General features: G+C 44.7%; 1 protein-coding gene across 1 annotated transcript in view; it reads left to right on the top strand.

Moving 5' to 3' along the window:
• BMP3 (bone morphogenetic protein 3) overlaps window positions 1-5,699 on the top strand; it is a 37,240-nt gene extending 31,541 nt beyond the window's left edge. Inside the window, exon 4 of the mRNA XM_066632283.1 lies at window positions 5,403-5,699. Coding sequence (XP_066488380.1) covers window positions 5,403-5,594 — 192 coding nt within the window. The 3' untranslated portion in view covers window positions 5,595-5,699. The remainder of the gene's footprint in view (window positions 1-5,402) is intronic.
• Window positions 5,700-13,615: the final 7,916 nt, after the last annotated feature.

A 13,615-nucleotide genomic window follows, 5' to 3' on the forward strand; every position in this document is an offset into this window, starting at 1 on the left:
ATGGAGGGGAGAGGGTTTTAAACGTTTGTTCCACCATGATCCTGATCAAGATTGGGCCCCTCATGGCTGCTATTTGCCCTGGGAGGAAAGCTTCTGCACACACCAATGGGAACGTCCTTACCTCAGCAAAATAGCAGCCATGGGGGGCAGAAGGAAGGGGCAGGGGGGCAACCCATATTAGCCTAGAACAGTGGTTCTCACACATTTAGCACTGTGACCCACTTTTTAGAAAGAGAATCTTGTCAGGACCCACCGGAAGTGATGTCATGACCGGAAGAGACGTCATCAAGCAGGAACATTTTTAACCATCCTAGGCAGCAATCCTCCCCACACTTACCCAGGAATAAGTCCCATTAACTATCATGTTAAAAGCATATACATAGTAGCCTGTTAAAAGTACAGATCTCCCCAAATGCAGTCACATCCCATTGTAGCATCAAGTCTAATATATTAACAATAAAATATTGAAATGAATGGGGACCCACCTGAAGTTGGCTTGCGACCCACCTAGTGGGTCCTGACCCACAGTTTGAGAAACACTGGCCTAGAAAAGCAATTGCAATGATGTAGTCATTTGAAATACAACAGTTGTTCTATGCAGGAATATGTAAGCTGTTTATGTGTAGCTGGATGCTAAACCAGATCATGGGTTGTATGAAAACTCTGGTCTCTGAACACATTATCTTGCACTTGTCAGGGAGCAAAGAGGGGATTGTTTTTGTCAATATTCCCCTTCTCTCTTCAGTCCTTCACACACCCAGAAAATCTGCTCCAGAGGATTGGGGACTCTTAGGAACAGTTTTCAGGGCGTGCAGGGGTCTCAAAAGTGAAGGGAGGCTTGAACTCAAAGGTTTGGGTTGGATTCAACCCAATGTTTTGATTAAGTCAGTGCCTTGCTTTCACACCTTGCACACATCCTACGACTGCATGCTCAGTGCCTGGATGAAGTTCACTCGGCTTGTGTGACCTTTCCTTTCAATGCAGAATTTTTCCCATATCTCTACTGTCTGACATGACAAAGAAGGAAAGAACAGACTTGTTTGTGCCTGATGACTTCCACCACACTTATCCACTGTTATGCAAATATCAGTGGTTGTAGCTCAAGCATTAGCATTGATGTTCTTTGACTGAACTGGACCAGACAGCGCTCTACTAAAAAGGGAGCTTGCAGATAATAGCATGTATTTAAAGTAGAAGATGGCTATGGTGCATCATTCACCCTAGGCAGGACTTTAAGGGCACAATCCTAAATGCGCTCTGTGCTGGTGCAGGTCCTTTGTGCCAGCCCAGGAGGGTTGCAAACATGCCAAAAAGAATGTTAGCACCTCCCTCCAAGTAAGCTGCACCAGTGCACAGAGGTGCGCCGGCCTGCGGAGGCCAGATCAAGCCTCTGTGCTGGGCAGCAGAAGGTGAGTTCACACCGACCAAGCTCAGCCGACAAGGAGGTCTGCGGGCTGTGTGGATAGGGGGCTGGGAGGACGCATTTCTGGGCAGGAAGAGGGCTCACGACAGACAGCCTGTTCCTGGCTAGGGCTGTTCCTGGGCAGTGTGGAGCCCCTTCAGGCTGCTCTGTTCTGCGTCACCTCTTTAGATGACGCAGATCCGGATAGACCCATTTGGGACCACTGTGACTCTCCCCAGGGTAAGGGGAAACGTTTCCCCTTGCATAGGGTTGAGCCTCAACCAACCCCAAACTTGCGCTGGATACAAGTTAGGATTGCGCTGCCCAGCTGTTTTGTAACTGGGGAAACTTTCAGAGTTCAAAATTGGCAATGTTTCTTGAAATGAAGGATATTTGCGAAGACTTGATAAAGATAACTCGGTTTCCCGCAATTCTGTAAGAAACCTTATATATTTGGGTAGTTCAGTGATACTCAGGAGTTTATCTGCATAGGAAAAGATCAGAGGCAAATCCACAAAGGGCTTTAAACATTCACTCCATCATGGTCCTGATCAAAATTGGGCCCCTCATGGCTGCTATTTGCCCTGGGAGGGAAGCTTCTACACACACCAGTGGGAACATCCTTATCTATCACTCTCTCCCCCTCCCTCCCTCCCTGCATGCTTCCATTAATCTCCCTTTAGGTAAGCAGACATCCCCGAAAGACAGAGGTAGCACAGTTTGGAACTAGAAAAGGTGATAAGATGATGCCAAGAGGTAGAGTGGGATAGCCATGTGGATTCCAAACATCACCGCTCTGCCTTAACAGTGCAATTTTCCACTAAATTCCCAATGTATGCACACAGGTGTTTATGCTTATCAGATATTCACACTTCATGTGTTTGCTTCAGGAAACATCTGGATAGTGCTGGTGTGCCCACAAGCAACAGTGACTGCTGGGTAAAGTGTGGAGCTGCTCTAACATTAAGCTTAATTCAGGCATGTGGAAAAGAGTACTGCAGGCGGATGACCATGTGTTGCAGGGAAATTTTATTTCCAAAAGAAGCTGTTAACTGTCTTGAGGAGGGATAGAAGTGTTTTTATGGCTGATTTAAGATTAAGCATAAGTAGATAGTTTGGTTGGGGAAGGTTGATCACACAGTAAGATCTGGTGGTAGGGCATGTTCCTACGGTTCTGGGGAACAAAGATTACTGAGCTAGTGGACCTTTTGTTCAACCCTGTTGAACCCTTCTTATGACCTTATGTCAGTGGTTCCCTATCGGTGAGCCATGACTCCCTGAGGAGCCATGGAAACCAACCAGGGGAGCCACAGAATCCTTGCAAAAAACCTGCCTCCCTATACAATGTATGGGATTGTAGCCCTTATTGGAAGCCACAGCCAGTGGCCCAGTAGGTCAAGATCAAGAGCCACCAGTCGAAGAAGTTTGGGAACCACTGCCTTTTGGAATTGTCTGAATCTAAGCACTCCTTCTACCTGCAGGTGCAACATTATGTTTGAATCTTCCACCCACCAACATAAAACTGAGCATGTCAGGTTTCTTCATAGTTTTCTCCCTGGCATGTTATTTTTCTATATGCAGGGAGTTTTGAGTGTGCATATGTTTCTCCATGGCACGTTATTTTTCTATATGCAGAGAATTTTGAGTGTGTGTATGTGTGTGAAAAGTTGCCCTTCAAATATGCAGCTTCTCCACCTGTCGCCTGAAGGCCAGGAAAAGCTTTACCACCTGATCTTGCTGAATGTCTAAATTGGCTCCGAGTAACAAGGGAGTCAAACATCTCTCAGTCCGATGCCTGGAAGGGAATACCAAAGATTTTAAATTTAAATGCAAACCCCATCCGAGCAAGGCTAAGTATATGGAGTAGCTGTTCCCAAACCACAACCACAGGCGACTGGCATCAGGGCTGTGGGCCAGCAAACATCTCTGCTGCTATTTTGTGTGTAAAACCACAAAAGCAGAAAAATAAACTTGCAACCCCTTTCGGAAACTATAACAGTGTGGAGAGAATAGTGTGCACAGCTTTCCAGATCTCCCAATAAAATAGACTCCACATATACAGAGCACCTGTTTCCAATTCCTTTCAGCTCGAAAGACACAATGGATATTTCCTGAATCGCTAATGCAATCTTTTGTTGATGGCATTTCTGTCAGAACCAAAGGGCCTCAGAAACTTCCCATGGATGTGTAGGGATAACAGAATGCGAATTATCTGTGCACAAAATTAATGTTGAATTTGTATGCTGAAAAATCTAGACTAAAATCGTTTTTCTTTGCCTGTTCTATGACTTCGTGTTGTACATAACCTACAGCAATGGGAATGCCAGAAACATTTCTGAAGCAATCAAGACAGTATACTTTAGGCTCTGTTTCTCTCCCCCATTTATCATCGTTTTAGCAAAGAACAGTTAAAAAAACTGTAGCATAAGATAACAGATCAGTAATTTACCGTAAATTCTCTGCAGAATATTGACAGGCTCACATAACATAAAAGCATATTGGAGAATTGCCTTTTACCTTTTTTGACTGTGTATAGATGCAAAAGAATGCAAGAGAAATTTCTTTATGAGTTGGGACACGTGTTGCATCTTTCACTTCATCAATTCTTCTGTGAAAGATGAGGATTTGCTATAGTTCTGATACTCTTTTTTTGGGGGGAGAGAGAGGAATTTAAAATCTCATAGAGAAATTAAGAACATAATTTAAGTCTGTTCTTGAATTGAAGGAGAGACCAAACTCAACAAATTGCTGTCCCTGATTCAACAGCACACATTGCCAGGGCCACACCCACATAGTGTGATTTTTAAGAAGTCTGGAATCCCACCTGGAATGACCTTCCCTGGAAAGAGAAGCCAGTTACTAGGATCCCAGTTTTGTTTACTGGGTTGTACATACTTGCTCATACCAAACCTAGCAGCTGGTGTAATCACAGAGGCTGTTTCCTTTTGCCTTTTTGTTTCTGTATCCAACTAAGAAGCCAGTTTCTGCACAAAATTCTTCTTCTTCTTCTTCTTCTTCTTCTTCTTCTTCTTCTTCTTCTTCTTATTATTATTATTATTATTATTATTATTATTATTATTATTATTTATTGCATTGCATTTTTACAAAACATTTACAGTAAAGCTGTGTATATATCATACTATAATCACAAACTCAGATCTGCTGAAGACCATATTCTGTAAAGAAACGATGGAGCTGGGCATATTTAGCTGGCAGAAGAGATGGCTGATATGATAACGACTGTATCTATAAGTATCCGAGGGACTGTCGTAAAAGTTGGTGGGTTTGTTTTATATTTAAAGCCCCATTTAAACGAGGCTGAATATACTGAGTTGCTGCCATCTGAAGGATTCAGGAACAAAATGACCCATCTTTTCTACTGCTCATATATTGAAAAGCCAAGTTCATCAGAGAAATTGAGAGTCATCTCTTATTCATAGCATAAACTTTCTCACAAGCTGATGATGTGGAATAACAGTGCTGCCTGCAGGCAATTGTGGTTATGTATGTATGTATGTATTTATATCCTGCCTTTCCACCCCGCTTAGGGACCGTCAAGGCGGTGATATTAGCATATTAGTGTATTTGTTCCTTGCTAAATAGCATATCTATAAGTATTCTTGGGTGCAAATGCTAGGACACAGGCTGCAGACACACTGGAGGTCCAGACTGGGGTCTATTGGCCATTTGTTGCAAGCCGCCAACTGAACCTTGGAGTAAAAGGAGCAGACTTCAGTATGTCTATCCTGCTCCTTGTTTTTCAGTACACTGCTTTTTAAGAGAGCCTATGGGTTAAATTAATTGTGTTGCTATAAAGATTTTTGTTGCTGTGATTTGATTTCCTGCTGCTTTAAAAAATATATTTAAAAGCATTGTTAGTTTTTGTTTACTGTTCTAAATTCTATTGTTGTGTTCTGCCTTGAAGACTGGAGTATAAGCTTTTTAAAAAAAATGAATCTTGTTGACCTCTGTTATTGTTATCTTTCTTTTTCTTCTGTAGGCCTTGAAGCCATCCAACCACGCTACGATCCAGAGTATTGTGAGAGCGGTGGGGGTTGTCTCTGGGATTCCCGAGCCTTGCTGTGTACCAGACAAAATGTCATCCCTCAGCATCCTATTCTTTGATGAAAACAAGAATGTGGTACTTAAAGTCTACCCAAACATGACAGTGGAATCCTGTGCGTGCAGATAACACCTTCCTCTGGAAAAGAGCCTTCTATCTAATGCCTTCCCTCCACACTGACTTTGGCTGTAACCCTAACCACAGTTTCCTGAGAGTAAGCCCCATTGAACAAAATAGGACTTACTTCTGAGTACACCTGGTTAGGATTGTGCCCTTTGTTGCTTAACTATTCCTTGCCCCTCCCACACACACTCTGTTTTGCACTGCCAATGCATTTCATTCTCCAAAGATTTATAAACAAGTATGAATGAATGGAAGAGCAGGATTCAAGAAGGAACAGACCATAGATTTCCAGGATTTAGAAGTACCTGACTAACTTTCTTACTGTGAGGACTTAATGATGGAAAAATGGTAACATTCAGCACTAGTAAGAAACTGTGTGTTTTGCAAGCTATGCATGGGGAAAAAATGAAATCTGCAAAGAACTTGTCAAGATGATTGGAAGATTAACAGAACTACCCTTTGGTATATTTTTGTACAAAGCTTTGAAAACAGTCCACCTGCACTGCTGACTTTTGGACCATTTTCCCAGAGACTAATGGTGAAGGAGATTTAAGAAATAAGTTATGTGTTTGAAGCTAAGCTTACTGCCCTAGGTTACCAGAAAACCCCCCAAAGTGCTGAATCATGTAATCAGTTCTGACTTACCCTTCAAGTTTAAGAAAATCTCCAATGTAAAGCATTTATTTTCTTGACATGGCAGGATGGGTGGTGCTGTATGTGAGTGCTGATATATCTGTACGAAAACAAGGGCTTTCTTTTATAGAACAGGGGGCACCTTTAGCTTGCAAGGAAAGATTTACTTCTAGTTGCATGTTTACTAAGGATCCACACACATGCCACAGCAATACTGGCAGTGAAGCCTTGGAATCCCATCCCCTTTCCCAGAGCAGATCACTGCAGGGAAATGGGAGAATGGGAGACGGTAAAAAAGAGGGCAGATCCTTGTCTGTCAGGAATTTGCACAGTCAACTGGCAGAAAATACACCAGGCCCAGTTCAAACATGTCCTTGGGTGTGTTTAAAAAAAAACACACCTTACTCGCATGGAGTTTTACATGCTCTGTGTTATTTATATATATACGTATATATGTGCCTGCAGGCACATCCACATCATGTATTTCTCAGCAATGGAATGCTAATGTTGCACTCACAGGTTCCAACCATCAGACCCATATGCACATTCTGAGCACATAGAACCCCACACTTGTTTTTCTTAGCATGTCTTTGGGGCAGGAACCTATCTTCTCTTGTAAAGCACCATTCAGTGGTGTGTCGTCGTCGTCGTCCCCAACTCTATGGTGCCAATCCATTCCAGAGACTCCATTGTATTGTGAAAATATTGTAATGGGAACCCAATAATGCATTGTGGGGTTTTTTTTTGGTAATTCGTTCTAAGACCTTGGAAGTTGAAGATTCTGCCACAGAACCAAGCTTTTCCCCCTATCTAAAAGGTTAATTAAAAGGTCCCTACTGTGCTTTTCAGGGACCATAGTTGTCAGATTATACAATATTGTAATTATAAAATGCAAATTATAAGGCTGTATCCTTTCCACAGTACACACAGCCAATATGCTTAAGATGCTGCTATTGGCTAAGATGCTACTGGACAGCCCAGTCCTACCAAAATCCCCCCCCCCACTGCCAATGCAGCCACTCCAGCGGGGGGGGGGTAGTTGGAATGGTCTCCTTTGGGTAAGTGACCTGTTGTTCACATGGAGGAAAGCTGCCTCCAACACCATGTGAGTCCTTGGATCTACACCTGCAAGTGCTGCTGATTCCCACCCCGGTCCTCTTTACTCCCCACGCTTCGTCCCATCTAGGAACACCCTCATTCCTCCCCCTCCCCATCCCATTCCACCCTGCCACTGTCAGACTACTTTTACCACTTGTGGTGGTGGGTCTCCTGTGCTACCAGCAGTTAGTGCAGGCCATGCAGAATTTTTGCCTGCTGGTGTTCGCCTGTCCCCTGTCCAGCGCTGGGTCAGCATGTGCTCACTTATGGCACGTTTGCGACACTGCGTGCCACATTCAGAATTGGGCCCTCAAACCTCTGTTACAATGGAGCGTGGTACAACCCCATCAAATTAGCATTGGTGCAAACATAGCCTGAACTGATAAAGACCAGAGATTGGGCTAACGTGACCCTTCTAAGAAACCATTAATTAACTTTGTGAACGTTTTTGTTGAAATGTGATGTATACATTTTATAATATATGATGGGGTGAATTCTATATTTCAGTTACAGTAAAACCTTATCTCCTTAAGCATGCTCTGAGAACATTTGGATCAAGAGGAGCAAGATTAAGGGCCCAATCCTGTCTGGGTGGTGCATCAACTTAGTGCTTCTTCTGCTGGTACTGACTGCAATAAAGTAGTCAATACCAGTCATTAAAAAGTACTCCAGCGCATGCCCAGTAGCCTGCTATTGGGATACTGGTGGGAAGGTCAGAGTCTTCCTGCCTGTATCAGCAGATCCAGAGTCGTCTGCTGATCCAGGTAAGATGGCAGGGGAGGTTGGCATGGTGGCAGGAGGGTGGAACAGAGTGATGATGGGGAGGGGATAGGCAGTTCAGGTCTTGGAAGGGGATGGGTTTGGTGGCAGTGGCATCTGCTGAATCCTAATCTCTTTTCTGGACCTGATTCCACAGCAAAGGTCCACACAGACCGGCACCAGCTATTTAGCTAGCATAGGTCTGAGTTGACCCTGCAGTGCTGCAGAGGCTTACTCCCAGGTAAAGAAACAATTGTAGCCATTTTGGCACCTCTGCCTCAGTGGGGGAGGAAATGAATAGGATTGAGCTTTTACTCATGACTATAATGAATTCCAGAATTTTGGTTTTTTGTGTTTTGTATCTTTTGATAACATGTTAGCAAGTAAGTGATGGATTTCTTCTCTGGGTAATTTTCCTGCCTACTTCTTTATCACATTGTCTTTGCTGTGGGACTCTGCAGAATTCAGTGAGGTTGACTTCAAAGCTGAGCAGCATACACAGTGTGATGGGGGAGCTTAACTGTATCTTTAAGACTGTCTTATAAGACTTTGACTCAGTGAAGCCAAAGATTAAGCAGAGGCTGAGTCATTAGTACATGACCTTTTCTTTCCAAACCAAAGACTTTCGGCAGTCAGATATTGTGTTAGAAGATGGCGTTGATTGATCACATTGCCAAAGATCTAGAGCTGCTTAGTCTCCCACTGGATGACTGTTTCCAGATAAAAATGGGGGAGATCTCTTCTTAGGCACATGGAGTCGGTGCTCAATGCATCATTTCCTTGTGCACTGCCTAGAATCCTGGTGTGTGTTGACCACCAACACATATCTCCTCCCCCCCCCCCAAGTTGGACAGGCCAGAGTTTGCAATAGACTTTTGAACCAATCCTAAGCAAGGTGAGCTTGTGGAATGCACATGCCACTGGTCACTGGTGCAAAAGCATTGTAAAGAGCTTGTTGGCAGTGCAGGGAGCCATCAGGAAGGCCGGAGCCTTTGGCGCGTGCTGGCAAAGCAACAGAGAACCGCCACAGCGGGTACAGCAGAGGTAAAGCAGGGTGGGGGGGAGGTTGCAGAATTAGTTAAAGGGTGGGAGAAGGCGGAATGGGGAGAAGATGGGGTGGAGCAGATAGGGTCTGGAATGGGGGTGGGTTCGGCAGCAGTGGTGATGCTGGAGTCCCTACCCCCTTCCCAGGCCTGATCCACCTGCATGGATCAACTCAGACTCGCACCACCAAGTGTCCCCTTACCCTGAGGTGAAAATCCCCTGTGGAATGCACTGTGGCCTGCACTGGCACCACTACATCGCCACGTGGGGATTAAGGGCCCAATCTTATTGACCAGTAGTACCGGCGCTGGAGTTTAGCTCCTGCGCTAGGTGTCGTAAATGAGCTGTAAAGCATATTTATGATACTGGGGGAGTAGGGAGCGCCAGCACCGGGCTCAGTGCCAGGAGGGTGCTGGCTGGCATTAAGTAGCACCAGCAGGTGGCAATGTGGCTTTTGGGGGCAGGGTGAGGCATTCTGGGGTGGGGGAAGGTTGGGGCAGGGGGAAGGACCGGTGGAGGTCCCCTCCATGGAATCCTTTCCTCTGTGTCGGGCTGAAAAGCGCAACACAAAGCTTCTCCAGTCTGTGCTGGCAAAGTAGCCTGCGCAGACTCGAGTAGCCCCATTGCAGGGCCAGCACCCTTACTCAGGAGAAGGGGACAAACATCCCCTTTCCCCAAGGAGACCTCCAGCTTCCTCTGGAGGGCTTCCTCTGGTAGTCCTTTTAATGCTGCTGGACCCAGCAGTGCCAGGGCAGTTAGAATTGGACTATACATCTCACCAAAAATACACCAAGTGCCTTCCAGTCCCTTATTCTAAAGCACTGGACAACTTTCTTGCCTTTATGCCAAACTCCAGTGCTTGGAATGGGGTTCAAAGCTTTAATTTCCAGCTCGCTAGAGACACATTGCAACTTCAAAGGGTTCTATCATCTCTTATTCAGGAGCTGGGGCATTCATTATTAAGCTGTCTCCTTCCCCATGTTAAAAAAAAAATAAAATCTTTGTACATTTTTTTGCTTAGAAATTAATGCTTGTACAGTTGGCATCAGTAAAGCAAAAAGCCAAAGGATATTTGTATATGGAAAGAAGCTTTTATTAATGCCTTTAATTTATTTTATGTCTGTTGTCTTCCTGTGTATTGATTTCCACTTTTTTTAGTACACTTAAAAAAATACACCGGTTTTTACATTACCTTTACTATAAATTTTAATTAGAGGATCTGCCTGCCTTTAAAAGAAAATGTGTGTGTGTGTCACAAGCACACCGGAGAGGATGCTTTTCACTACTGACATATAAACTTGTTCAGCTTGTATTTGTTTCCTTCCTTCACAAACAAGATTTTTCCCCCCTTCTTCACTGCAAACTATGTACAAGTTTATGTTTTTTTTAAAAAAAAAAATACCGAAACCTTTTAATGTGAAGCCTCATTTTCTCTCTTGATTTCTCGGGAACTGCTGAATATGGAGCCATGTCGCTCAGCACTGTTTGCACTTTGGCAGCAGTTCTCCAGGGTTTCAGCAGTTCTCCAGTGGCTGCCTAAGCCTTGCCCTGGAGATGCCAGGGGTTGAACTGGGAACCTTCTGCATATGAAACATGTGCATTACCACTGAGCTACAGCCTTCCCCCTCCCTCCAATAGTCTTGCAATAACTACAGTGTGGCCTCCGTATCGGTGGCCCTGGTATATGTGGAGTTGACTCACCGTGGATGCCATGAATCATTGTGAATGCCATAGGAAAGTCACTTCCAGTTTGGGATTTGTGTATCTGTGGATTCCTATTTCCACAGGGTCCTGGATTTGATCCCCGTTGGATAAAAAGGCAAACTGTACATAGTTCACACAAAGTGCTTTGAACACTAAACAAACAAACATACAATAGAAATGCTAATTATTAGAGTTTCTTTTTTTTTTTTTAAAGCCACTGTGGTGATGGTAGCCCACCAAGACAGAGCTGAAATTGATGGACTGGGCCTGCACAACTTGTGACCCACCAAGTCAACAACTTACTAGTCATACACTGATATGCAGTGCTTGACACACAGCCCTCCACATGGTTTGTAGCACTAGCTAGGCAGCAAAACCAGGAGCTTAATCAAGCTTAACCACAGCAAATGAGCTGCATATATCTTGATGGGTCAAAACTTCCCCTGCCCTGGAATGAAACCAACATCTTGGGTTGGTGGAAGTGAACAATGGCAGTGCAGGTTCAACTCATTCACAGAGCAAGTGGCTCCGACAAAGGTTTGGACACAGTTTAGCACTTTCTGGAGCCCAGGTGAATCAAAAGCATGGGTATTCTCAGGTTGCAAGTGATGCTTGAGAATGCCAGAGATAGGTCAAGTCATTGTCAACATACTTCTCAAGCAGCTTGCATGAACTGAGGGATTGCACTCTTCCAGAGGCTTTTGTGATGCAAAGGGAAGGCAAAGATAAAGGACCAAGTGCATGGTGGGGAGAGCCTGGCTGAGGCCTACGGAATGAAAGTTCTTTCAGAATTGTTGACTGCACAGGCTGCCACTTCTTAGTTAGGGGTGCTCACGGTGGAGTTTTACCCTCAAAATCTGATCCCTTACAAAGTCCTAGGATCAGCCCAAATTTATCCCCTTTTGCTCATGTTTCATAAGTTTCCTGTTTCCTTCTCTCAACAAAAAATAGCTTTCCCAAGCAACCACCTTCCTCGAAAAGTGCAACACCAAGTCCGACTAACCATGTCTTCTTTTTCCAGTCCCTCTCTTTCCAGCGCTGCATATCCCATGCAATATAATCCTCAGCCCCCTGCCCAAGAGCCAGTTAGAATAGGGTCACTCTTTGCATTCACCATGTGCCGAACTGAGTGGAAGTTGAACTTGTTTGCCTGCTCAGGTGGGCTTAGCAAACTTTAGAATTCTAACCTGCAGGCGGGCTCCTCTGGTTCCCTTATCGAGTTTGGGATTTATTAGAAAGGTTTGGTTTATGAGAAAGAGATTCTCTGCACCCTATTACAACATCAAAGGGAATTATAAGATGGCAAAGGCGCATATAACTTTTGAAACATCTCCAGGTGGTGAGGAAGGAGCAAGAGGAGTTTTTATACAAAGAATTCCAGAGATCAATGTTCTGTTTTACAAACTTCAATGCACATTCCAGGTTTCCCCAAACCATGAAGAGCCATGTTAAATTTCATAGGTTAAAAAGGAAAAAAGCATTATGTTGAAAACAGAAAGAGAGAAGTTTCTTAATATATGTTCATTTATGGCATAGTACTAAAGCACACACTGTTTGGTCTAGAATGTTTTCAGGGGAGCATTTTGGAAGACCATGTGGTCAGCTTAAAGCAGGGGTGTCCAAAGTTTTTGGCAGGAGGGCCACATCATCTCTCTGACACTGTGTCGGGGGCCAGGGGAAAAAAGAATTAATTTACATTTAAAACTTGAATAAATTTACATAAGTTTACATAAATGAATATATTAAAGACGAACTTATATGAATGAATGAAGGTCTTGCGATAGCTCAAGTCCTATAAAAGGCCTTGCACAAAGCAAGGCTGGCCTTTCCTTTGCTGCCGCTACTGCATCACAGACGAGAAACAGCAAGCAGTAGAGGAAGCCCTCATCCCACAGCTCACGCGAGAGGTCAAACAGTCGCCCTCACACTGAGAGCAGTTGCGTTGGGCCAGTGCGGGATCCAACAAATCTCCGGAGGGCCAGAGGCTCATTGGAGACTGGGGGCTTCCTGAGGGCCACATTGAGAGGCCTCGAGGGCCGCAAGTGGCCCGAAGGCCGGGGTTTGGGCATTCGTGGTCTAGAATGTTTTCAGGGGAGCATTTGGAAGACCATGTGGTCAGCTTAAAGGGATAGTGCTGTAAGTGCTGTAAGCCCTGCAGACCAAGGTCTGATCCAACCCATCGTAATCCAGCGTTCTCATTCCTTCAGATGCTGCTGGGAAGGGCATGGACACATCACACCCTGTTGGATGATATTCATGAGGTGACTAGTGATGTGTGGCGCCATTGTCCACACCCATAAGGCCACATGTTTGTGCTTTTGTTTTTGGAAACCCGTATTTGGGGGGGGAGGGTTGCACACATCCACACAGTTCTGAAGTTGCATATATAAATCTACTAGGCAACAGTGACATGGGGTGAGGTCCGAGGCTAGGGAGGCACAGCTCCTGAGTGGGGTCATGCTGCAAGGCATTCTGGGGGCTATCCAGAAGCCCCAGCACCTGCATAGTCACAGTGGAGACTGAGCTGCCACAGGCTCTGAGAGAGACTCGGACAGTCTCTGAAAGACTCTTGGAGCCTCCAGTCCCTTGGAGAGACTAGAGCAGTGGTTTCCAATCTTTGTTGGAATGCTACCCCCTTAAGGAGTTAGAATGGCAAGTCTGGGTTTCACTGCTGCCACTGAACACGAGTAAGTTAAAAAAAATGCATTTTTTTTACTTACCTGTGCTTGGCAGCAGCTGCGGCAATATCAAAAACTATAAGTGTGGTTCTAATGGCACTATGGGTCACT

The sequence above is a fragment of the Tiliqua scincoides genome, chromosome 6 (assembly GCF_035046505.1).
Source record: "Tiliqua scincoides isolate rTilSci1 chromosome 6, rTilSci1.hap2, whole genome shotgun sequence".
In the NCBI taxonomy this organism is placed as follows: Eukaryota; Metazoa; Chordata; class Lepidosauria; order Squamata; family Scincidae; genus Tiliqua; species Tiliqua scincoides.